Genomic DNA, 24,257 nt, shown 5'->3' on the forward strand with positions numbered 1-24,257 from the left:
TGACCCACAGTGACTCCTCATAGCAGGGCCCTGGGCCATCTTCACTGGCTACTCTTAAGGAGTAGAAGGGTCCAGTGCCATCCCAGGATAGTCAAGTGCCAATCTCATCAGTCACCCTTCAAGTGTTTTATCAAGGCCACCCTGTAGGTCCTTGCTACATGCAGTGTCATCCACAGACCAGCATGGTGGGAGTCACCTGGGAACTTGTTAGGAATGAAGACTCTCAAGGCCCCGCTCCAGAACTTCTGAATCTGAGTCTGAGCTTTAGCAAATTCCCCAGGTGCTGTCTATGGACATGAAAGTTGAGAAGCCCTAACTGAAGTAATGCAGGAAAGGGAGAAGATCTTCCCTCCAGAAGCTCACACTCTGGCAGAGAAGATAGGACATATAAAAATGAAGGTTCGGTGCAGTGGCTCACACCTGTAATCCCAGCACTTTGGGAGGCCGAGGCAGGTGGATAATATGAGATCAAGAGTTCAAGACCAGCCTGACCAACATGGTAAAGCCCTGTCTCTACTAAATATACAAAAATTAGCTGGGCATGATACTGTGGGCCTGTAATCCCAGCTACTCTGGAGGCTGAGACAGGAGAATCGCTTGAACCCGGGAGGCAGAGGTTGCAGTGAGCCAAGGTTGCGCCACTGCACTCCAGCCAAAATCAAAGTATATATAAAAATGAGGCAAGAAAGCAGCATGCAAGTATACACCATCAAGCGTGTTTTGGGAGGAAACCTGGAAGCTGAAGCCCAAGAGGCTAAGTGCTGCCTCAGCCACTTACTTCTACTGAGCCTCAATTTCCTCATCTGTAAAGTGGGGATAACACTTGCCCTGTCTACCTTACAGGATTGTCCTAAAGATCAGAAAGGAAGGGAAAGCATGACTCTGATTTAAAGTACTATTTAATGTTAAACGTACTCTAAATGCTACCGAAGTTCAGAGAGGAGAGGGCTCCAGGTGACTGGAAAAGTCTGGGAAGATCCAGCAGAGGAGTGGGGAGCTGGGAGTACTGAGTCATACCTAAACCAGGTGCTACAGTAAATAAAGCAAGATGGAAAAGGTCACATGCTGACCACTGCGCCCAACACCGCCTCAAGCCTGGGCCACAGGGAGCTCGCACTGACCTACTTTCACCCACTCCTCACAGTCCATGGAAGGGCAACACCGTGGGTCTCAGAAACACACACCCAGTGCTCACAAGTGCTTTCCAGAAGACAAAGAGCAAGCAGAGATGTTCTTCGTGGCAAGGCTGGCAAGCAGCTCAATTGCTGCAAAACGTTTTAATAACTCTGGGTTGGGGTAGAGGGGGATGGACTTTTGATCATTTTGTAGAGCTGACCTGTAAGGGTGGCTAGACACTGCAAGAGGATGCGTGGAGGAGGGGGAGGTAAAGGAAACGAGCCAGTGAGTTCCTGGGTAATAGTTTTCCTACATAATGTTTATAAGCCTTTGCTATGTACTTGATGTAATCATACTTAAAAAAAAGTTATTCCTCACTATGATCCTGTCAGACAGGGACTTCTGTCACCACTTCACAGATAAGGAAGCTGGAGATTTAGAATTTGAAGCCAGGTTGGTCTGCTTTCCAAAGCCCATGACCTTAACAGCAAGCTGAACTTGCAGGGTCATCTGAGAGTCTCTGGTCTTCCCCATGCAGTTGAAACAATCAGTGTGGCTGTACTTTTGTTGTGAGACCTGGCTCTTTCTGACTCACTGACGTTTGCCATGCTTGTCCTGAGCTTCTCCAGAGAAATGCTGTCTTCTGGCAGGAAAAGATAAAAACGGCTGATATAAATGAGTCACCGCACTCGCTATAATTAACAGTGATGCAAGAGCCAGATGCAAAATAAGAGGGGCCTCCGGACCTGACTCTTAGGCTGCCCAAACTTTGAGCTGCACGTCAATGCAGAACGGTCTCCATGCTAGGCTTCCGTCTGTTTGAGATGCATTTTAAATGAAGAAATGAAACCCAGAATGCATGCATATTCCAAGATAAGGGAGATGAGAAGGGCTGCACCAAATTAATCTCCTTATTTACAATTCAAAAACCATACACTAGAACCAGAAAGAGAGTTTATAGTTTATAGGTGATATAGATCTTTGCTTTCACACTCAGCTGCCCTGGAAAGGCTGAGCAGTTTTCAATCTGCTGAGCTGATTTACAGCAAGTACCCTTGTAAATTCAATTGTACTAGGTGTTCAGCCTATGCCCTCCCAGTGCTGCATCTGTGAACTTTTCAAAAGGATCAGTTATCACGAACATCTCTCTATTCTCTTTTTGCTAATCTGGAATAAGAAGTGATGCAATGATAACCTGATTAAAACAAACCTTAAAACATAATTCGTGGCCAGGTGCGGTGGCTCACGTCTGTAATCCCGGCATTTTGGGAGGCCGAGGTGGGCAGATCACAAGGTCAAGAGATCGAGACTATCCTGGCCAACACGGTGAAACCTCGTCTCTACTAAAAAATACAAAAAAAATTACCTGGGCATGGTGGCATGCACCTGTAGTCCCAGCTACTTGGGAGGCTGAGGCAGGAGAATTGTTTGAACCCGGGAGGCAGTGAGGTTTCAGTGAGCTGAGATTGCACCACTGCACTCCAACCTGGCAACAGAGCAAGACTCTGCCTCAAAAAAACAAACGAACAACAACAAAAAAACATAATTCTCACCACACCATCCACAAACCCCATCCAACCACAGCACAAACACAATCACTCTGTAATGCAAGGGGAAGGCATTCTCCGCTGCTTCTAGGACAGGTAATTCCCTCCTGAAGTTTGACAGAGATAAATAAATTGTGGTCAGGACCTGGACAGACCCACTAGCAGCCATCGATGTTGGTGGCGTCCCCTCTTACCTGTTTAAAAGAGGCGCAGTGGCCTTGAGATTTGAACACAATACAGCTGATGGAATCTTGCCACTTTCCTTTTGAATAGACTTTAATTGAGAGCGAAGTGAAAAAACGCAGGTTACAATTTTAAGTGTTATCATCAATACCTTATAAGATCAACACCCAGTGACAAAGCTAGTACTTATACATTTCCTAATTTTAGTTGTCAAAGAGCAGATCATTATCAGACATATATTTACATAATAATTTCAAGCGACAGTAAATAATAAATTCCCTCACTTAAAAAACAAAACACAACACAACACACACACACACGCACGCACGCACGCACACACAACCACCTTTAAACAATGGATTTCCGCACCTAGTAAGTCTCATTTTTTTTCACAAATACTTGTAGACCCAAAGTTACTTAGGAAGAGTCTTATCAGTGGAGATCCTGGACCAGCCCCTATTTTCTTTTAAAGTCACTTTAATTTTTACAACCTGATGCCACAAAACCAGCATGGTTTGTATACACTAAGGATACCCCCAATGAAGAAAATGAATTCCCCTTCATTTGTGTGAGATATGTACATCTATGAAGACACATATGGTTACCGCTCAAAAGAGTCAAAAACATACAAAAAAAAATCTCAGATCTTCATAGTTTCTTAAGAGCAGTGTGCTAATGTTCACACTGAATTAACTGAATGGTAAAATTCTTTTCGATTTCTATACAGAGGTACTGGTTAGTTCTGATTCTTTCTTCAGCTGCTTGCAATGCATGAGCTTTAAAAGTTGCCTGGCAGAACCACAGCCTGCTTTCCAGGTTAGCAGCCTGCCTGACCTCGGGAATGTTAGACAAGACTCACCCCCGATGCCTTGCTCTCTGATTTATTTCTTGCTGTTGCTGTTAGTAAATGGAAACCATGACAAAGTTTACATTAGCAGACACACACACATGCCCTGGCCTATAAATATTCCATGATAGAAAATGGTACAATAATTCCATCCCCAGTGAAAACGAGCATAGAAAAAAGAAGGGAAGGGTCAGGGGGACATGATCAGCCATTGCTCTTCTTACAGTAGAAAATCCAGACCAAATGGCAATGGGCTTTTAACTAACCGGACACTGTTAGCTGCTTCTCCAGGGCCTGTGAGTCAACTAAAAGGAGGCAGAGCAGAGACCAACTCTTCCAGGCACACCTGTTAGTTTCCAGAAGCACTGGTATCTTGTCTTGGAAGTTGAATGAAGACAATCAGCTGAAGTTTCCTTCTTAGAGAGGTGAGTGAGGAGGAATGTGAGAGTCAGACTTGAAAGCAGTTCACACACTGTGCTGCCTGGGACACAGAACTGTCCCCGAAGGAGACCCCTCAAAGTGCCAGCTGGAGTTTGGTCATGTTTCTCTGATGCATGTTGTGATGGCGGACTAATTCATCTGAGCGGGCAAACTTTTTCTGACAACTTGGCCACCGACAGCTGAAGGGCTTTTCACCTGTTGACACAATTGCCAGTCAGAGACACTTGCAATGAAGAGACAGGCACAAGTTCAATTATCAAGGCCCGAGTGAAGTCATCACAAGGCACCCACTCTGAACTCCCCCAGCATTGCGTCCCTGAGCTAACCAACTGAGCTCTTTTCCCGGGCAGCCTTGAAACAGCAGCACCTCTGGGGGCTTTAAGGTTCAAAATTTTGTAAAAAAATTATATTCTTAGGTCAGAAAACTTGGAAAACGAGAGACAAGGAATGAGTCAAGCTAGAGGAAATATCTGAGCAATTCCTAATTAAGGGGAAAAACGTTTGTTTCAGTCTCCGCTGATAGAATGTTTAACTGTGTAAATTTCTCACTCTTGCCGAGTAAGTTGGGAACTGAGCTGAAATGGGCTGCAGAAGCCTCCAGGTCACCACCCTGGGTATTACTGAGTGATCACTGTCCAGGAATCTGAGCTGTGACTGGAGCTTTAACACTTCTCTCTGTGCAGATACTCTGGATGGGCTGGATACTTTAAAATAAATCACTGATACCAGTTTGCATGTTATGTATTGTTTTTCTCTTAAAGTGTTACTGAGAGCATATCCTGTTGTATGGAAGATTCTAGCTGGGGCGCGGTTCTTAGATTTTTAATAAGCTTGCCAAAAGATTGAGGCTTCTCCACCCAAGGAGCCCTCAGACATTCTTTCCAAGCCTCCTTCTCATTAGCGACAATTACTAGTATTTATTTGATGGTTAACATATGCCAAGCCTTGTGCCAGGCGTCACATACACACACCCTAATGTAGTCCTTACAGCAGCCCGTAGGGGAAGAGTTATTATCCCCGCTCTACAGATGAGGTTGGACATCAATTGAGGGCAGATCCAGGCAGGACTCCAGGTCTGTCAAATTCCAGAGCCCATGCTCTTTCCTGTATCACACCTCCTAGGCTTAGCCATGGTGGAAAAGCAGCTGTGGTTCCATCCTAGGGAAGAAGGCACAGGAGCCAATCCCTGTGTCACCTGACAGGTCTTCTCAGATACTGCTGGTCCCACTTGGCCTTCTCTGAGGACTACTGGTTTGGACAAGCACTGAGAAATGTCCCAGTGCGGTGTCCCAGGGTCAGATTGGGGGCCAATCAAATGTGGTGTTAAACAGTCTGCTGGTGAAACAGGTCATGTCGCACATACTCGGGGTGTGTGGCAGCAGGGTGCAAGGGACTGTAACACTTTGCCACCAAATGACGAACTCAGGACTAAGTCAAAGAAGCATCACAGGCACCTGAGGAAGAGAAGCAAGATCCCATCCCGCCAACCCTGGGGCATAGGTGCCTTGGCTGTCTCTGTAGGTGCAACCAGATTGGGCCGAGTATCTGGGGCTGCCCAGGGGCTTGTGATGTCGTGTTTTCCTTCCCTGGTTGTTCCTCTGCTCTTCCTAGGCTGGCTCCCAAAGGCTGGCTCCTAATGGACAAATCCCAACCCTGTCTCTTGTCATCTTCATTCCTCTCAGTCTCTCCACGGTGTTCAGCTTTGGTGACTTTGACTCTCCACTTGCCTCTCTCTGCTCCCCGGACTGCAGAGTAAATGCCTGCTCTTTCTCCAATAAAGAAGCAAGTGAGACAAGGTGGGCTGGAAGCAGACAGAACTGGATTTGCTACTTACTAGCTGTGTGACTTTAGACAAGCCATTGAACTACTATTGCCTCAGTCTCCTCATCTGTAAGATGGGAATAAAACATGCCTACCTTACTTTTTTTGTTTGTTTTGAGACAGGGCCTTGCTCTGTCTTGGGCTGGAGTGCAGTGGTGGGATCACAGCGCACTGTAGCCTCAGCCTCCCAAGCAAGCTCCAGTGATCCTGCTACCTTAGCCTCCCAAATAGCTGGGACTACAGGTGCACACCACCATCCCCAACTAATTTTTGTATTTTTTTGTAGAGACAGGTGCATACCACCATGCCCAACTAGTTTCTGTATTTTTTGTAGAGACAGGGTTTTGCCATGTTGCCCAGGCTGGTCTTGATCTGTGGGGCTTAATCGATTCACCCACCTCAACCTCCCAAAGTGCTGAGATTACAGGTGTGAGCCACCACACCCGAGCCTACCTTACTCTACTTACAAACATGTTGTGAAGACTTTGATAAGCTAAGCATTAACCCTCTTTCCAGAGATAGGAAACATGCAACAAAGGTGGTGTTATCTATATTATGAATCACACCAGCCTTGCAGAAAGCAAAAACCTTCAGCAGCCAGTGAATAAATGCCCTGTTCTCCTCTCTGTACTAGTATGAAGGAAATAATAACCACACGCTGATTCTGGTCCAGCAGAAACCAAGATCGCTCCCGGGGCATTAACTTTCAGCAGAGCGAGGACTCGGTTCTCGGAAAATAGTGTCATGAAACATGTGCTCTCAGAAGAGTAAATGTTTGGCTTTTGTTGCTAGAATTTCGGCTGCTTTTCTGTGAAGTTGATTATCATATCAAACGGAGTGATAAAATATGTGACGCAACAAACTGGAAACAGTAGGGACCTGGCTTCTCTCTTCATTTTCATTCTGCAAACTCCAGCCATTCTTTTCCCATCTTCCTCCTTCTCTGTATTTCCACCCTCCCCTTCTTTAAAAAATAGTATTATTTATTATTTAAAGATAGCCATGCACTATTCCTTCTCTCCACTGAGTCTGAGTCTTTCCCAGTCCCTCTCATCACAATTTCATTCCACAATAGTTTAAAAAAATAATGAAAAGTAAATGTGAAGAAAAGTTTACGCACTTGTTTTACCTGTATGAGTCCTGGTGTGGGTCTTCAGATGGTCAGACCGGGAGAACTTTCGCTGACAAGTTTTACACTGGAATGGTTTCACACCTAAATGGACAGAGAAGGTCTAGCCTCGGCCCTAACAACGCAGGGCGCAGCGAGGCCCATGAGGCTGACTTCTGGCAGCTGAAGGAGCCCGGCATTTCCAGCCACACCTGCAATGTTTGCATCTGTCTCGCCCTCAGATTTCCCAGACCCCAAGGCCCAGCGAGAATCACAGATTCTGCACAGTAACCTTCCAGGACCCACTTCTGTCTTGGGAACAACAATTTCTTAACCACAGAGGTCCAGCTTCTCACCAGCTGGAAGATCTCAGCTGTGTCAGACACAGGAAAAGTGAATCACATGCTACAAATCGGATTCCACTCTCCATCACCCTCATTCTTTGCCGATGCTCAGTGTATCATCAGCCCACTGCTAGTGGGATCTCACTGTTCTGTGGTTTGCAGGAGAAATGTAGGGTGTTTCCTTTTCTTTTTCTTTATTTAAAAGAAGGAAAATCTCCAGAGATTGTGGGGGGAAAAAGTACTGGAAAAACTAAACACATGGCTGACTCTCTCATTCAAGTTCAACAACAAAGAGAATGGTGAAATCAACCCTAGCCCAAGGGAACACGACTTCCAGCAATGAGAAGTGAACCTACAAACCTGTATGTCTCCTTTGGTGTCTTTTGAGCTGGTCTGAACGAGAAAACCTTCGCTCACAGTCCTTGAAGTCACACTGGTATGGTTTCTCACCTTGAGGAAGACACATATTCTGTTTGAAAATGATACTGGAAATGGGGATCTCTTTAAAGGCAACATCTCCTACTAGGACTGAGCAGATCTCAAAATGCCTAAGGCACTTTGCTGGAGTTTGTTAGGGTAGGATGATCCCTAACTTGCAAGTTAGAAATGATGGGAGCTCAGGGGCCAGAGGATTCTGCCCCAGGGCTCACACCCAGATCCGCCATTTAAAAAAGAATCGCTAGGTGAGGTGTCGTTTCTTCACTGTAAAATGGGTCCAACAATCCAACAACTTCAAAAGATTTATGATCTTCTTGTAAAGGGCTCAGCCCAGGGCCTAGCACAGGGGTGTGCAAAAAATATTAGCAGAGAATACATAGACAAACAGAAACCAAAATCTTTAACTCCCAGGCTGAATCTGAGGCAGAATTCTGGGATGCACATGCCTTGAGGTCAGCCTCATGAATTAAGTGCTTTATGTTCTATGGCCCAAAGATCTGGTGTTCTCTGCTACCAACTCCCTGTTCCTGAGTCAGGCAACATGACTCCATGGTTGTGAGACCCTTGAGTTACACCAAAAGCCAAAGCATTGAGAAAGTTTTTGGTGTCCCCTTTATCCAAGACAAGTCAGCAGTGGGATTACCCAACCTCCTGTCTCAGAATGGAGAAGCCTTACCCCTGTTCTCACTACAGAAAGTTCAGCCAAACACTGGAACCTGAGCCCCAAGAGAAGTGAGCAACCCTAGGCCTTCCCACCTTCCTAGGAGAATCCTGAGTCACAGGCGTCTGGGATGAAAACAAGCCATTCCAGAATCAGTCAGGCCTTTCTGTGGCAGGGCGGCCCCCAGTTATCTTTCCAACCTCAAAACCTCTGCTATTTTCTTCATGAACATCTATTCCCTGCTATGCCAGAGCTCACATCTTGAAGTCCTCCTTGCATTCTGCTCACACTAAATGTCCTCCGTCCCTGTCTCCACACTGAAAAGGCTCCTGTATGTGCCTCACAAATGCCACTTTGTCTGCAATGCCTGCTTGGACATTGCATGGTCCAATTCCCCTTCCTTTCCTCATTACAACATTCTTCCAGGGTGTCTAATGTGGTGAGCTCTATCTGAGTCTACAATCCTTCCATGGGCTGGAAAATCCTAAGAGCTGGAGCCTTTTTATTTTTTTACTCAGAGACAAATTCTCTCTCTCTGCTGCCCTGACTGAAGTGCAGTCCTGCGAGCCTAGCTCACTGCAGCCTCCAAATCCTGGGCATAAGCGATCCTCCCACCTCAGCCTCCTGAGTAGCTGGGACTACAGGCACACACCAGCACACTTGGCTAAATTTTTTTAAATGTTTTTTGTAGAGACAGGGTCTCACTATATTGCCCAGGCTGGTCTTGAGCCCCTTAAGCAATCCTCCTGCCTACACCTCCCAACGTCCTGGGATTACAGGTGTGAGCCACTACACCTGGCCCCTTTCTTTATATTTGTATCCAGCTTGGTGCCCGATGCTTCACCTCTGCGAGCTGGAGAAGACGATGCCCCTATTGAGTCTGATTTCTTCCCTTGTCTTTGAGCTTCTGCTCATCTCTCTTTCTCTGTCCAGCCTACCAGCGTTCACTGGTTAACCCAAGCCCTTCCTCCTCTGATAAACTTTGTCATATGACCCTAGTTCAAACTGGATACCCTCCAAACTCATCAGTACCTCCCGTTTCTGATTTAGTACATGACCATGTATTCTCTTAGTCCCATTTCATTTGTGTATATCCCAGCTCCCAAACAAACCACGAACTCCTTGAGAAGGGGGATTATAACCTGGAGTTAAAAGGCAGGAGTTTTAGTCCTCTTTCTGCTATATTCCACCCTCTTAATAAATGTTTTGTGAGTGAGGATTAAATGAAATATACATGTGGAGAACCTGATACAAATACAACATGCCCCTGGTCCTCTCCTCTTTAGCCTCAAAGTCTGTGGCCCACTGAGTGCAAACTCGAGTTTATACCAGAATTGCATCCTCCATACACTGTGAATTAGCAAAATCCAATGGTCTAAGGAAATCTGAATGCAGCTCACTTTTTTCTCCAGCTTCCCAACAGCAAAATCACCAGTAATAACACAATTGTAACAGTGATCCTAGCAGTAATGCTGTTTTTCGGTGGTGGAAAGGGCAGCACCAGCGCCTCTGTAGGAAAACCTGGGCTTTACCACACTCCCACACTCCCACCTAGTGCCCACAAGGCCCAGGGCAAACGTTCTGTGACATGGCTGTCCACATTCAAGGTGGCCAACACCAGACAATGCCACTTCTCTATTTCCCAGAAGCAGCCACCTTGACCTGGGGGAAAATCCAGTTTCATTGGCATAGCTTCAAAAATCATCATCTCTCTCCCTTTTTTTTTTTTTTTTTTTTTTTTTTTTTTTTTGGCAGCGTTTCACTCTGTCACCCAGGCTGGAGTACAGTGCTGCTATCTCAGCTCACTGCAACCTCCGTCTTCCGAGTTCAAGCAATTCTCCTGCCTCAGCCTCCCAAGTAGCTGGGATTACAGGTGTGGGCCACAACACCTGGCTCGTTTTTGTATTTTTAGTAGAGACGGGGTTTCACCATGTTGGCCTGGCTGGTCTTGAACTCCTGACCTCAGTGATCCACCCACCTCAGCCTCCCAAAGTGCTGGGATTACAGGCGTGAGACCCTGAGCCTGGACTTCTTTTTTTAAGCGTATCACAAAAAAAAAAAAATCAAAGCAACAGTCAATGTTCCCCTTCCTGTCTAGGTGATTACTACTGACCCAAGCAGGTAAGTTTTCCTTTGGACTGTCTCTTCCAAAATTTCACAGTGATCTTGGCCATCAATCTCCCAAAACCATCTGGTGCTATATTCCCAGGCTAGTCCCTCTCTCTTTAGAAACACTAATAGTATTCTAATGCCAACACAATTCCCACACAGGTCTCTAATTCTGTGGCACTTTCTCTCTACCACTCTGCTCTGACCTTCTGGAAGACAGTTTGCTGACCTCTGTAATAAAGGATGGATAATCAGAATGCAAAATGGCCCCACAGCCTCTTTCCATCACCTGGATCAGACCTTTCAAAGGAGTGCTTACTTTCCCCATCCTGGAAATCACCTGTGTCCTTAGCAGTGTGCGAGCCTGGAAAAGGAGCTCTTGAACCATGTTTGCCCAAGGCTGGACAGTGGACACACTTACCAGTGTGCTTCCTGCTGTGCATCTGTAAGTGGGACAGCTTAAAATATCTCTTATTGCAGCCTGGGTAAGCACACATGAAGGGGCGTTTCTCACTGGTTTCAGATGCCGACCGCACAAGGGTCGGGGCTACTCCAGGCACGCGCCGCACATCCTGCAGGCAGACAGCAAGAGGAAAGGAGGCTTTAAGCCACATGTGAACATTCACGTAGGTCCTAAGGGAGCATGAGCACTGGAATATATCCAAAGAAGGGATGGCAGGTCCAGACCTAAAACCACTCCCATTCGCACTCCAGATCCCCACGGCAGACATCACTAATGGATGCTAGATCAGGACATTCTACAATGCAATGCTCCAAGACCATCACTACTGAGCAACCTGAAGTGGCTCTTGAGATGAAACCTGCATGGTATGGCTGTCCCAGAGCCTCTGCAAAAGAAATGCTGGTGCCTGGAAGAGCTCCCAATCCATTCTATCTCTCAGTTTCTCCTCTTGAGGTAGTGATGTCTGCAAGTCCAAAGTCCCAAAGTCTAACTGCTCCCTCCCACTTGGAGACATGGCCACATGACCTAGAGCCAATCAGCAAAGGGTGGGGACAACCTTATTAGAAAAAAGTGGCTTAATGAATGAGCCGTAAACTTACCAGATTGTCCAAGTATAAGTAAATGAAGGGAAGCAAAACCCACCAGAGGGCCATGGTAAAGCCAGCACAATCTTTAATAGTGACACCAGAAAGCACTGGAAATTGTCTGCCTTCTGTGCACTGCACACATCCTTTGCAGGGCATCTGCTGCTCCCCTTTATCTTGTGGAAGTTCAGCGTGTGTGTTGTCTGTCTTCCAAGAATGGGAACTGGAGGAAAACAGAGAGGCAAGCTCCCCTTCCTCCTCTTGGGGTCAGTGAGTCAGAAACAGGAGCTGAGCAAGTGCCTGAGTGGCCACTAAATTCTCCTCATTTCTTTACAGTTGTGCAAATCAACCCCAAGTGCATGTGGGGGTAAGATGCTGACACAAGAGTGCATCCATGTTTTGGTTTTGTTTGTTCTTAAGATAGGATCTTATTCTGTTGCCCAGGCTGGAGTGCAATGGCATGATAAGGGCTCACTGCAGCCTCAACCTCCCGGGCTCAAGTAATCCTCCCACTTCAGCCTCCTAAATAGTTGGGATGACAGGTGAAAGCCAACACGCTGAGCTTTTTTTTTTTTTTTTTTTTTTTTGGTAGAGATGGGGTCTCCTTATGTTGCTCAGGCTTGTCTCAAATTCTCAAGGTCAAGGGCTCTTCCCACCTTGGCCTCCCAGAGTGCTGGGATTACAGGCATCAGCCACTAGGCCTGGTCTAAAGTACATTCATGTTTTGTGCTAAAGACCTGGAACCACTTCTGAGCATAACCAACTCCTTGCCCTGTGCAGTTTCCACCCACCCATGCTTACGTTCTAGTCCCTATTCCACACTGCCCTGCACTGAAAGGTCACTTTCTTTTTTGGAAGAAAAATTGCCATATTGACATAGAACACAGCATTGATATTAATAGGCCACAGTGTCTCAGGGATAATGGTGGCATAAAATTAAATGGTGAGCTAGCTGTTGGGCTGGAATACTAAACACCTGTCCTGTCTGGAGTTGTTTAGAAGCCATAACAAGTGAACCTGACAAACTGGGCTTGGTGGGAAAGAAAGCAAAGGAAGCATTTTCCATTTCCATTCATTCATCCTAGAAGCAGTGCATGTGGGAAGAGGAGTTGTTAGTCTCAGCAAGGGTCCTGGTGAAGGATTCTGATGGTTTTTTTCAGGGGAGAGGCTTGATGTCTCCCCAAACCTTCATCAGATTTCTGTATTTCTGTAACCCTTGCCTTTATTCCTCTCCATTGGAAGACTTGGGAGTAGGGAGCGCACTGTTCTCTCTTCATGACACTTCTGGAAACATTAATCAGAACATCTCAGAGCTACTTGCCCCACTTTTCATGTGGGGTCTGGCCCAGATACAATTTATTTCTAGGGTACTGACCATTCTGCGGAAGTATCACTGCTGCTACTCATGCTGCAGCCATGGATTGATGTTTATAAGCCATAAAAGAAACCCTTAGTAACTGCATGTGGTTCTGACCACCCAAAAAAGAGACTCTGCAGAGAAGGCAGACTAAAGGTCTATGGAGGTGGCAGACCAAACGTGTCTACTGAATTCTCCAAATCTTTTACCATCTTTTTTTTTTTTTTTTTTGAGACAGAGTCTCACTCTGTCACCCAGGACAGAGTGCAGTGTCGTGATCTCAGCTGACTGCAACCTCCGCCTCCCAGGTTCAAGCGATTCTCCAGCCTCGGCCTCCTAAGTAAGCTGAGACTACAGGTCCGTGCCACTACGCATGGCTACTTTTTTTGTATTTTTAGTAGAGATGGGGTTTCACCATGTTGACCAGGCTGGTCTTGAACTCCTGACCTCAGGTGATCTGCCTGCCTCAGCCTCCCAAAGTGCTGGGATTATAGGCATGAGCCACCGCGCCCAGCCTAAATAAATAAATAAATTTTAAAACCAATGTTTTAAAAATCCCAGTGCTGGGATTACAGGCATAAGCCACAGCGCCCAGCCAACTTTTACCTTTATACTTTACTTTCTTCGTGCTCCTTAGAGACTTCCCCTCTCCTAAACTGTTCACCACTCTCTGCCTCACTAAGAAGCAGTATAATGAGGTAGTTATAAACAGGGGGTCTGAAGTCAGGTGAGACCTGTGTGATTAGTCTCGGCTCCACCATTTACTAGCTATGTGATTCCAGGTATATTATTCACCACCTCTGGGCTTCAGTTTCCCCATCCATGAAATGGAGAGGATAACAGTACCTACCTCATAGGGTGTATTGAAGATGAAATGAACGGGGAAAGGCCGCATATAGACACGGAGAAACCTTACGTGCATATTGCTAAGAGAAAGAAGTCAGCCTGAAAAGGCTACATCTAATATGATTCCAACTATACGACATTCTGAAAAAAGACCAGTGATGGTTGAGAGGAGAAGATGGAGGAAAGAATAGTGGAGTAGAGGGAATTTTAAGGGCAGTGAAACTATTCTGTATGATACTAGAATAATAGGTACATGGCATTATGCATTTTTCAAAACCCATAGAACTGCACAATACAAAAGTGAACCCTAATGTAAACTATGGGTTTTAGTTAATAATGTATCAATATTGGTTCATCAATTACAACAAATGAACCACATCAATACAAAACGGTACTAATAGGGTAAAGTCCATTTTTTCTAAAGTCTATGTATAAAACTTAACACAATGCCTGGTATACAGAAAATGTCCAGCCATAGGCGGTACAGTTAGTGTTGTTATCATCAACAACTGGCAAGATATGGGTCCTCCTGTGGGCATTCTTCGATGTAGAACAAATCTTAGAAGTCAAAAGTCCAGGAGGTTTATTCAAACCCAATTAGCTCAAATACAAAAGCTGCACAGCCCACCCTGGAGAAATCAAACGGAGCAGTAAAGGCAGAAAGGAAAGGATTCTGTGGGAGCATCTTGGGCTGCGTCAGGCAGGGGGCAGGCTCTCCGGGAGAGAACACAGCCATCTTTTCAGACCCAGGGGACCAGCAGGGGTCCCTGATGTTAAAGGAGCCTGCAATGAAGAAGAGGCTTGCCAGGGCCAAAGAGTCCATCAGTAAGGAACTAAAGGGCCGGCCACAGTGCAGGTCGCTTCCCGCTGGGGCCTCTCTGCGTGCTCACCTGAATGCCTCTGAAGACACCGTGCGTGTGGATTCTGTACTGGGCGCCGCAGAGGATGGGTGTGGTGTGGTTATCGCTCTCGTACCCTGTGCCGTGGCTGCAAACACAAAGAAGGGAAAAAAGGCTCAGGGTGGCTCACAGTCGCCATTTAGAAATGCTTATGTGCAATCGGGAGGGAATGGTTGTTTTCAAAGCTCACAGAACAAAAATAGTTGGTTTTTGCCTCCCTCCACGGGGCCACTTTCGGTGCAGGGTTCTGCGGGGGGCGGGGCCGCCGGACCCTGGGGCCGCCACCTCGCAGCCCCGCCTCACCCTCCGATTCGAAGGCGTGCACCGTCCGGGTCTCGCTCAGACATGCCGGAGAAAGCCACAGTGGCAGGGCTTCATCCTTGGCAAGTTGTTTACCATCTGAACGGCAGGGCTGACAGCTGCAAGTATCTCAGGAATGAGCAGAATGCCTCAAGCTTCACGTTAAGTGCACTGAATTTTTGTCGGCACCTCATGACTCAGTTTTTACTAGATAGCACCAAAAAAGTGATGACACTTACAAGAAGAGATGTCGCGTCCTCAGAAGTGGGGATTACACATCAGTGGCCCCACTCTGCTTAAACAACAGGTCAGTTTTCCAGATCAACTTAACTCTTGGTAGCCAGCCTGCGCCCTAGGTGGAGGCACTGGAGAATCTTCCTCCAGCATTCGACTGACTAGTCCCCTCACTGGTGCTCAGGTTAACCTTGGACTACGTAGGAAGACCCGAAAGATGTGCAATGCTGAAAAGGACAACTTGGAAGGGGCGGATGTTCTGCTCTAAAATTATTCTCTCCTTCAGATACGACGCTGCTATCTGCTCTACAGTGATTTCACTTCCAGATGAGTCAGACGGAGGTTTCTCACCCACACCAGCAGCACATTAGAATCACATCTAGAAGCACTGAGGAGAGCTCTCATCAAATAGCTCTGTAAAATGATGCAGCTGCTTTGCAAAATATCTGGCAGTTCCTCAAAAGGTTAAACATAAATTTAACGTATGACCCAGAAATCTCATTCTGCGGTATATTCCCAAGAGAAATGAAAACCAATGTCCACACAAAAACTTGTATACATTGTGCATTGGCAGCATTATTCCTAAGAGCCAAAAAGTAGAATCAACCCAGATGTCCATCAACGGATGAATGGATAAACCAAAGAGAGTATCTTCATAATGATGGAATATTATTCAGCAATAAAAAGGAACAAAGTACCAATACATGCTACATATTGTAGCATGAACCTTTATTTAAAGGATGAACCTTTAAAATATCATGCTAAGTAAAATAAGCCACTCACAAAAGGCATTTCTATGAAATGTGCAGAATAAGCAAATCTATAGGGACAGAAACTAGATTAGTGGTTGGGTGACTTGAACTGGGGGAGTTAAGAAGACATGGAAAATGACTGCTGAAAATGTCCTGAAATTGTGGTAATGGTCATACACTGTAAATATACTAAAAACCATTGCATTGTACACTCTAAATGGATGACTCATACAGTCCATGAAATCCATAAATCTGCTTTGGAGGGGGTGTGGGAGGGATGCATGTTTGTTTGTTTATGTATTTATTTTGAGAAGGTGTCTCACTCTATCACTCAGGCTGGAGTACAGTGGTGCAATCTCAGCTCACTGCAACCTCCGCCTCCCAGGTTCGAGCAATTCTCATGCCTCAGCCTACAGAGTAGCTGGGATTACCGGCACACATCACCATGCCTGGCTCATTTTTGTATTTTTAGTAGAGGCAAGGTTTCGTTATGTTGGCCAGGCTGGCCTCAAACTCCTGACCTCAGGTGATCAGCCCATCTCAGCCTCCCAAAATGCTGGGATTACAGGTGTGAGCCACCGTGCCCAGCTGCATTAGCATTTTTTAAAGTCTCCAGGCGGGATTAACTGGCTGTCAGCACTGAGAATTCTATTCTCTGCCTCCATTACTCTAGCAGTTGGTTCCAGGGGTCTTGGGCAGGGAGGCAGGTAAACTGGTGGGTGAATTAGCCCACTCCATCTAATGGGGTGTGGGGAAGCCTGGAGCCGACTCAGCACTCACTCAGAGGAGAGAGAGTTCCTGGAAGGGAAGAGTTGCCAGGACAACTGAAATGTTCACACCCCACTAGGGCCACAGGAGCTGTGGGGTTTTACATTTACTTCTGGCTCCAAGCATTTTAGAAAGAACTGCCTGCCCCTGTAACCTACCATACCTTCTCTGCACATCCTTCAAGTGATTTTTCACATATCTGCGGGCAGGGGGAATGTCTCAAAGAACTAACCCCAGGGTCAAACATGAAAAAGTTGGGCAGAAACGCCAAACCCAAAGAACATATGCCCTTCTGGCCCTTAGACTGTGTTTGCCAGGAGAAAGAGGCTGTGTCTGCCTTCCTTACAATTACTTCGTACAGACAGTGGGAAAGTGAGAGGTGCTGACAATGGTCATGTGGCGGCAGAAAGACGGCAGGACCACAATGATGCCATGCTGCTGCCAGAACATTTTGCCTCCAAGGCTGTGAAGAGAAGCTGCCTTTGCTTGCTTCAGTCATCTGTATGGAGCCAAAATGTGACTTACACATTTTCTTTTTTTTTTTCAGAACTTGCTCTGTTGCCCAGGCTGGAGTGTAATGGTGCGATCAAAGCTCACTGCAGCCTTGAACTCCCAGGCTCAAGTGTTCCTCCTGCTTCCATCTCCCGAAGAGCTGGGACTATAGGTGCCCCCCACCATGCCCAGCTGTTTTGATTTTTATCTTTGTAGAAATAGAGTCTGGCTATGTCCTTCACAGGATGGTCTCAAACTCCAGGGCTCAAGCGATTCTCCCACCTCAGCCTCCCAAAGTGCCCGGATCACAGGAGTGAGCCACTGCCCCCAGCCTACTTTCCACATTTTCTAGGGCTAAAGGATTTCTAGGGACACGACATTAAAGTTCTGCCATCAAAGGGTAAAATTCGAAATCTGTCTTGACAGCTAAGCTCTGGGTGTTAGCTGGGTTCCCAGAGGGCGGGGTACGGGAACAGACTTTCCTGAAGACAACTGTCTCCTGAAATGAAGTGTCGTGATGCTCAAAGGAAACAGCAATCCTCACAGCCAGATGCAAACCACAAACAAAAGAAGCAACAAGACTGTACCTGCCGAATACGCCAGTAGATTCTCCTACCAGGTGCATGAAGAAAAACAGCCAGGCCCCTGCCTATGGGGACTTGGGTCCCCAAAAGACAAACACACCAGTGCAATTCCACCTGTGGAAACCTGCAGTTCAGCACTTCCCAATGTGGTGTGTCCAGAACACCAAGAACAACTTACTGACATTTGATATGGTAACAATTCTCTCTAAATAAGCTTTAAAAAAGCAACTCAGTGGTCTGGGAACCATAGACTAAGAGAGATAGAAAGGACCTAGAAAGGCCATCTATACCACCCCCATTCAAAGCAGAAATCTCTTCAAGCTCATGCCCAACAATTGATCAACATGACTGGTGACTAGTTTTCAAGAGAGCCCATTCCATTTTAGGAGAGCTTTAAAAAACAAGCTGAAATCCTCCTTCTCGTTTCTGCCTTCAGGAGAACCACTGAGTGATTCCTGTTTTACAGTGATCTGTGTGTATCTCCTCTGCCCCATGGTAAACTTGGACTTGAGTACAAAGACTCCTTGCTCCTCTCTGCATCCTCTAAACTCAGTGACTGAGGCCGGGTGCAGTGTCTCACGCCTGTAATCCCAGTGCTTTGGGATGCTGAGATGGGTGGGTTACCTGAGGTCAGGAGTTCAAGACCAGCCTGGCCAACATGGCAAAATTCATCTCTACAAAAATACAAAGATTAGCTGGGCATGGTGGCACACACCTGTAATCCCATCTACTTGGGAGGCTGAGGCAGGAGAATCGCTTGAACCCGGGAGGCAGAGGTTGCAGTAAGCCAAGATTGCACCACTGCACTACAGGCTGAGTGACAGAGCAGGACTCCAACTCAAAAAAAAAAAAAAAAAAAAAAAAGATTTCAAACAGTGTTCACGTTTTTCTGTTTTGTTTCCTAGTAGACTTCCTTTTGAGACGTAAGATACTTGACCCTGCTGAATGACAGGGAAAAGGGATTTGATGAGTCCTTGGCCAACATATTCAAGAAGATCACAGGAATTAACAGCAAAGTGTCATGAGGGTGGCTATGGTTCCAAGTGGAGAAAAGAACGGTGGGTCTGGGGCAGGCAGGTAAAGATGTGGGAGAGGAAGTTCAGGGTAATGTGACTGCCCCTCCTGTCCCGCCACAGAAGCCACTCTGTGCTAGAAGCCACTCTCCAGCTTAACAAAGATACTTTAGACAACAGTTCCTTTATTGTTCAACCAAGCACAAATCATCCATTTATGTATTTAGTCCATCATTCCCCATCTTGTCTACAAGAACATCAAAAACATCAAATATGTTTTTGCAATGAAGAGCCACTATGTTAGTAAACTTCCACTCTATTGGACTGGTAATTCTACTCAAAAAGAAATGGACTTGGGCACATGTCTTGCCTATCACTAACCAACCTTGGTAATGATCTCCGTTTTCTCCCCAGCTTGTTCTCAAAGATCTAGCTTAATAACTTTCTCAATAATTCATGTTAACTCTGTGGTTTCCAGAATCCACCGGTTTTTTTTTTTTTCCCCTACTTAAAAAGAAGACATATATCTGTCTCAACTCTTCAGTCACCTCTCTTATTCTCCATGAATTTCCAGATTATTGGATAGGAGGCAGTTATTTTATGTGTTTGCTAAATTGGTCAGAATATGGATTTGACTCTCTTAATTTAAAACAGAGCCACAGACTCAAATATTCCTACAGGGTCCAAGTAAGACAAGTAAAATGAAGAAGGCCCTAAAGAATGAGATGGCACTGGACTCGCAGGGACGGCCACCCTGGCCATACCACCCTTTGACCAACAGAGGCAGGCACAACTCAGCTCTCCCAGCCAATGACTGTAAACAATCCAGCATTGCTGTATCTCCATTCTCAACAAAAAGTAGGAAATCTGGACTTTTTTGAGAGCACCTGAGTTATAAGTTCTTGCAAATAACTGAAATTATAAGAATCACTGTCAGGTCAAATAAAACACACATCCAGCCCAAGGGCCACCAATCTGCAACTTATTGTATGCATCTCGTGAGCCTGGTGATTGAGATCAATAAAATTCATGTTTTTTTAAAGCCATGTGGGTGTCTCACGCCTATAATCCCAGCACTTTTGGGAGGTCAAGGCAGGAGGATCACTTAAGCCCCAAGAGTTCAGACCAGCCTGGGTAAGACTCTGTCTCTACAAAAAAAAAAAAAAAAAATGCTGAATGTGGTGGTGCATACCTATAGTCCCAGCTATTTGGGAGGCTAAAGTGGGAAGATCACTTGTGCCTAGGAGTTCAAGGCTGCAGTGAGCTATGATGGCATCACTGTACTCCCACCTGGGTGACAAGAGTGAGACCCTGTCTGTAAAAAAAAAAGTATCTATATATTTTATATACATATATGTTATAATATATTCATAAATGTATAAAATATGTTGAATATATAAATATATATAGAATATATACTTATACATAAATATATATTTTTTCCAACCCTTAGCAGAACCCAAGGAGTCATTCATTAAGTTGTATCACCTTACACAAATGAAATTACTTCCCACAGACCACTACGGTCCATGACCTGGGGGTTGGGGACCTCCGGTATAAAGAAAGCACAAGGCTAACTGATAGAAATAGCTGCTTATGCGCAACAGAGCATGATTTTTACCCCACTCAAAAAAAAATTTTTCTTTCTATTGAACTGGGAAAATAAACTAAGCAGAAGCAGTTATCAGCAGAGCACTTTGTGGCTTCACTTCTGGCAGTGGCCTGGACTGTATATTTTCCTGAACAGCTTTAAAATGCATAAAAATGTATCCTGAGAAAGTTTGCTTTTCCTAGACAGCTTTAAAATGCATAAACATGGCCGGGCACAATGGCTCACGCCTGTACAGCACTTTGGGAGGCCGAGAGGGGCAGATCACCTGAGGTCAGGAGTTCAAGACCAGCCTGGCCAACATAGTGAAACCCCATCTCTATGAAAATACAAAAATTAGCAGGGCAAAGTGGTGGGTGCCTGTAATTCCAGCTACTCAGGAGGCTGAGGCAGGAGAACCACTTGAGTCCAGGAGGCAGAGGTTGCAGTGAGCTGAAATTGCACCACTGCACTCCAGCCTGGGTGACAGAGCGAGACTGTGTCTCAAAAACAAACACACACACACACAAAAAAAAAATGCATAAATACTTTTCTTAAAAGTTTGCAAAATGACAAAAATGTCCCTCATATAACACAAATTATGAGGCCTCTTCACACTAAAAACGTGTACACTGAGGTTTGGCCCAGGAGAAAAAAACAAAAAACAAAACACTTAACATTGCAAGAGTGGCTTCTTTAGAAATGATTAACTTTGATATTCCACAGGCACATGAAGATTAATAAAAAGGAATTGAGGTTTTACAGATGAGGAAAACCAGAGCCACCCTGAAATCCCTTATCAACAGAAGAGTTAAAGAGAGAAAAGAAAAAGAGCCTTTGGAAGGCAATTAGCATTCATATGAATATTCAAAAAGGGGGAACTTTGGCCTGTCATTTCTCTCTCCCACCTCTAGTTATTGGCCAGGCAGGCATCTCCCCATCTTCACCTCTGTCTTCTCCCCTCTGCAGAGTTAATCAGATTGAAGGGAAGCACCTGGGGACATTCAAACTCTTCTGTCTCCAAAACATGGAATTTACCCATCAACCCCTCTTCTCTTCCCCACCCTTGATACTCAGGACTCATACATGAGATGCTGAAATGCCTGATTATTTTCAGTGTTGACAATAAACCCCGCTGCAAGCCTTGAGAACCATCACTCCCTTGTTTAGTGTGACACTTTCTGAGGAACAAGAACAAAGGATCTGTGCTAAGAAATTGTGCTTCCTTAAAGTTTAAACACAAGAGAGGAGGCTGAACACAGTGACATTCATCAGCTACATTTACAGAGAGAAAGAAAGAAAGGAAAAGGAAGGAAGGAAGGAAGGAAGGAAGGAAGGAAGGGGAGAGGGAAAGGAAGAAAGGAAGAAAGAAAGAAAACAACAAAGAAAGAAGGAAAGAAAGAAAGAAGAAATAAAGAAAAAAGAAAAGAAAGAAAGAAAGAAAAAAAAGAGAAAGAGAAAGAAAGAGAAAGAAAGAAAGAGAAAGAAAGAAAGAGAGGAAAAAAAACACAAATCAAATCAAGCCTCTAGGAAATACAGGGGAGGCCAGGCACTGTGGCTCATGCCTGTGATTCCAGCACTTTGGAAGGCTGAGGCAGGCGGATCACCTGAGTCAGGAGTTTGAGACCAGCCTGGTCAACATGGTGAAACCTCACCTCTACTAAAAATACAAAAATCAGCTGGGTGTGGTGGCATGAGCCTGTAATCCCAGATACTTAGGGGCTGAGGCAAGAGAATCACTTGAATCAGGGAGTCAGAGGTTGCAGTGAGCCAAGATCACGCCATTGCACTCTAGCCTGGCGACAGAGTGAGAACCCATCTCAAAAAAAAAAAAAAAAAAAAAAAAAAAAATACAAAAATTAGCCCAGGCGTGCTGGCACATGCCCATAATCTCAGCTACTTGGTAGGCTGAGGTATGAGAATTGCTTGAACCCGGGAGGCAGAGGTTGCAGTGAGCTGAGATCATGTCACTGTCCTCCAGCCTGGCAAGAGAGAGAGATAGAGGGAGAGAGAGGGAGGAAGGCAGGGAGGGAGGGAGGGAGAGAAAGAACAAAAGAGAGAGAGAGGAAGAAAGAGAAGGATCAGAAAAAAAGAAATACAGGGAGAGAGGCCCAAGTTTAAAAGACTAAGATGAAGCAATCTGCCAAATCCAGATTGTGGGATATTCTACCAGACAGCTGACCTGCTATTTCCACCAATAGCCTGAGAAGAAAAGGGAGGAGGGGGCTGTTATAAACTAGACCTAGGAGAGGACAACTACCAAATAAAACAAAACGCAACAAAACAATAAATCTCTGCATGAATACTGTACTCATCGTGTACTCATATGAACCAGAGATTGCTGGACTTGAATTAATCAGCCCTAGGGGACTCAGGGTCAAAAGATCCAGGAGCATTCCCTAGGAATTCTCAGTGGTTATGGCAGAATGCTTAGGTTTAACACTTTACTCAGTGAATATCCAATTTCCCGGTAGCCACAGTAATTTCAAAAGTCACTTTCATGTCCACTTATCAAATCTTATTTGGGGAATGGACACTGGGTTATCCACACTTAGAGCTGGTGGCAACCTGGCACAGATGCCACTAGATCAACATAAATATTATTTTACTCTTTAAGTGTGACATGTTCCATCTCTTTATTTAAGAAAGTAAAATTTTTAAAATACCAGAAATAATTAAATAGTTTTAAACACTTGGGATGGGAAAAAGCTAAGCATGATCCAAAAGTCAAAAACTTGAAACTATGAGACAAAAACTTATTATTTTTACCATAAAATAGATTGGACAGAAAACAACCTATTAACAGAATTAAAATACAAACCAGAGAAAATATTTTCATTACATATGACAAGCAAAATAACTCTTATAAAGAAAGAACTCTTTTTCTTTATTATTATTATTTTTTTAGAGAGATGGTCTCACTCTGTTGCCCAGGCTGGAGTACAGTGGCATCATCATAGCTCACTGCAGCCTTGAACTCCTGGGCCCAAGAAATCTTCCCACCTCAGCCTCCCAATTAGCTGGGACTACAGGCATGCCACCATGCCCAGCTAATTTTTTAATTTTTTTGTTTTCTGTAGAGATGAGATCTTGCTATGTTGACTAGGCTGCTCTTGAATTTCTGTCTCAGCCTCCCAAAGTGCTGGGATTACAAGCATAAGCCACCAAGCCCGGCAGAAATAATTCACAAATTAATATTGTTACTGGATGAACTATCCCAGCTTCTAGCTAAAGCCAGCCCCACCAACTTATCTACGGAGCCCCTTCTCTCCCACTCCTTCAAGGACACTGTTTCAGTGATTCTGTTCCCTCCCATCCACCATTTTTTTCCTCCTCTTTTTTTTCTTTTCTTTTTTTCTTTTTATTTTTGGAGACAGGGATTTGCTCTGTTGCCCACACTGGAGTACAGCGGCATGATCTTGGCTCTGCAACCTCCAACTCCCGGGTTCAGGCAAATCTCCTAAAATTACAGGCATGTGCCACCATGCTCAGCTAATTTTTGCATTTTTGCAGAGACAGGGTTTCACCATGTTGGCCAGGCTGGTTTCAAACTCCTGACCTCAAGTAATCCACCGACCTCAGCCTTCCAAAGTGCTGCGATTACCGGCTTGAGCCACCACGCCTGGCCCATCTTTTCCTCCTCTTGGTCATCTCATCAGCAAAGAAACATACAGATACTACTATCTAAAGATAAGTAACTAACTAAATAAAAACAGAACAATTTAAAACAAAAGCACCCCTTTTCCCGATCTTCCTCCCCAG

The 24,257-nt window shown here is 45.2% G+C and overlaps 1 protein-coding gene across 6 annotated transcripts in view; it reads right to left on the reverse strand.

Moving 5' to 3' along the window:
- Nucleotides 1-2,921: 2,921 nt before the first annotated feature.
- The window catches only part of WT1 (WT1 transcription factor), a 46,174-nt gene continuing 24,838 nt past the window's right edge, over nucleotides 2,922-24,257 (reverse strand). For 2 of the 6 annotated variants that reach the window (XM_017514274.2, XM_017514275.2), the window contains 5 exons: nucleotides 14,756-14,852; nucleotides 11,037-11,187; nucleotides 7,768-7,857; nucleotides 7,085-7,168; nucleotides 2,922-4,329 (listed from right to left, as the gene is read on the reverse strand). In XM_017514274.2, coding sequence (XP_017369763.1) covers nucleotides 4,208-4,329; nucleotides 7,085-7,168; nucleotides 7,768-7,857; nucleotides 11,037-11,187; nucleotides 14,756-14,852 — 544 coding nt within the window. In that variant the 3' untranslated portion in view covers nucleotides 2,922-4,207. Of the gene's footprint in view, nucleotides 4,330-7,075; nucleotides 7,169-7,767; nucleotides 7,858-11,036; nucleotides 11,188-14,755; nucleotides 14,853-14,954; nucleotides 15,198-15,303; nucleotides 15,525-24,257 lie in introns of those variants that run through there. The other 4 variants (XM_017514271.2, XM_017514272.2, XM_037733380.1 and 1 more) reach the window with 3 other exon arrangements.

Source organism: Cebus imitator, unplaced genomic scaffold (genome assembly GCF_001604975.1).
Source record: "Cebus imitator isolate Cc_AM_T3 unplaced genomic scaffold, Cebus_imitator-1.0 Scaffold521, whole genome shotgun sequence".
NCBI lineage: Eukaryota > Metazoa > Chordata > Mammalia > Primates > Cebidae > Cebus > Cebus imitator.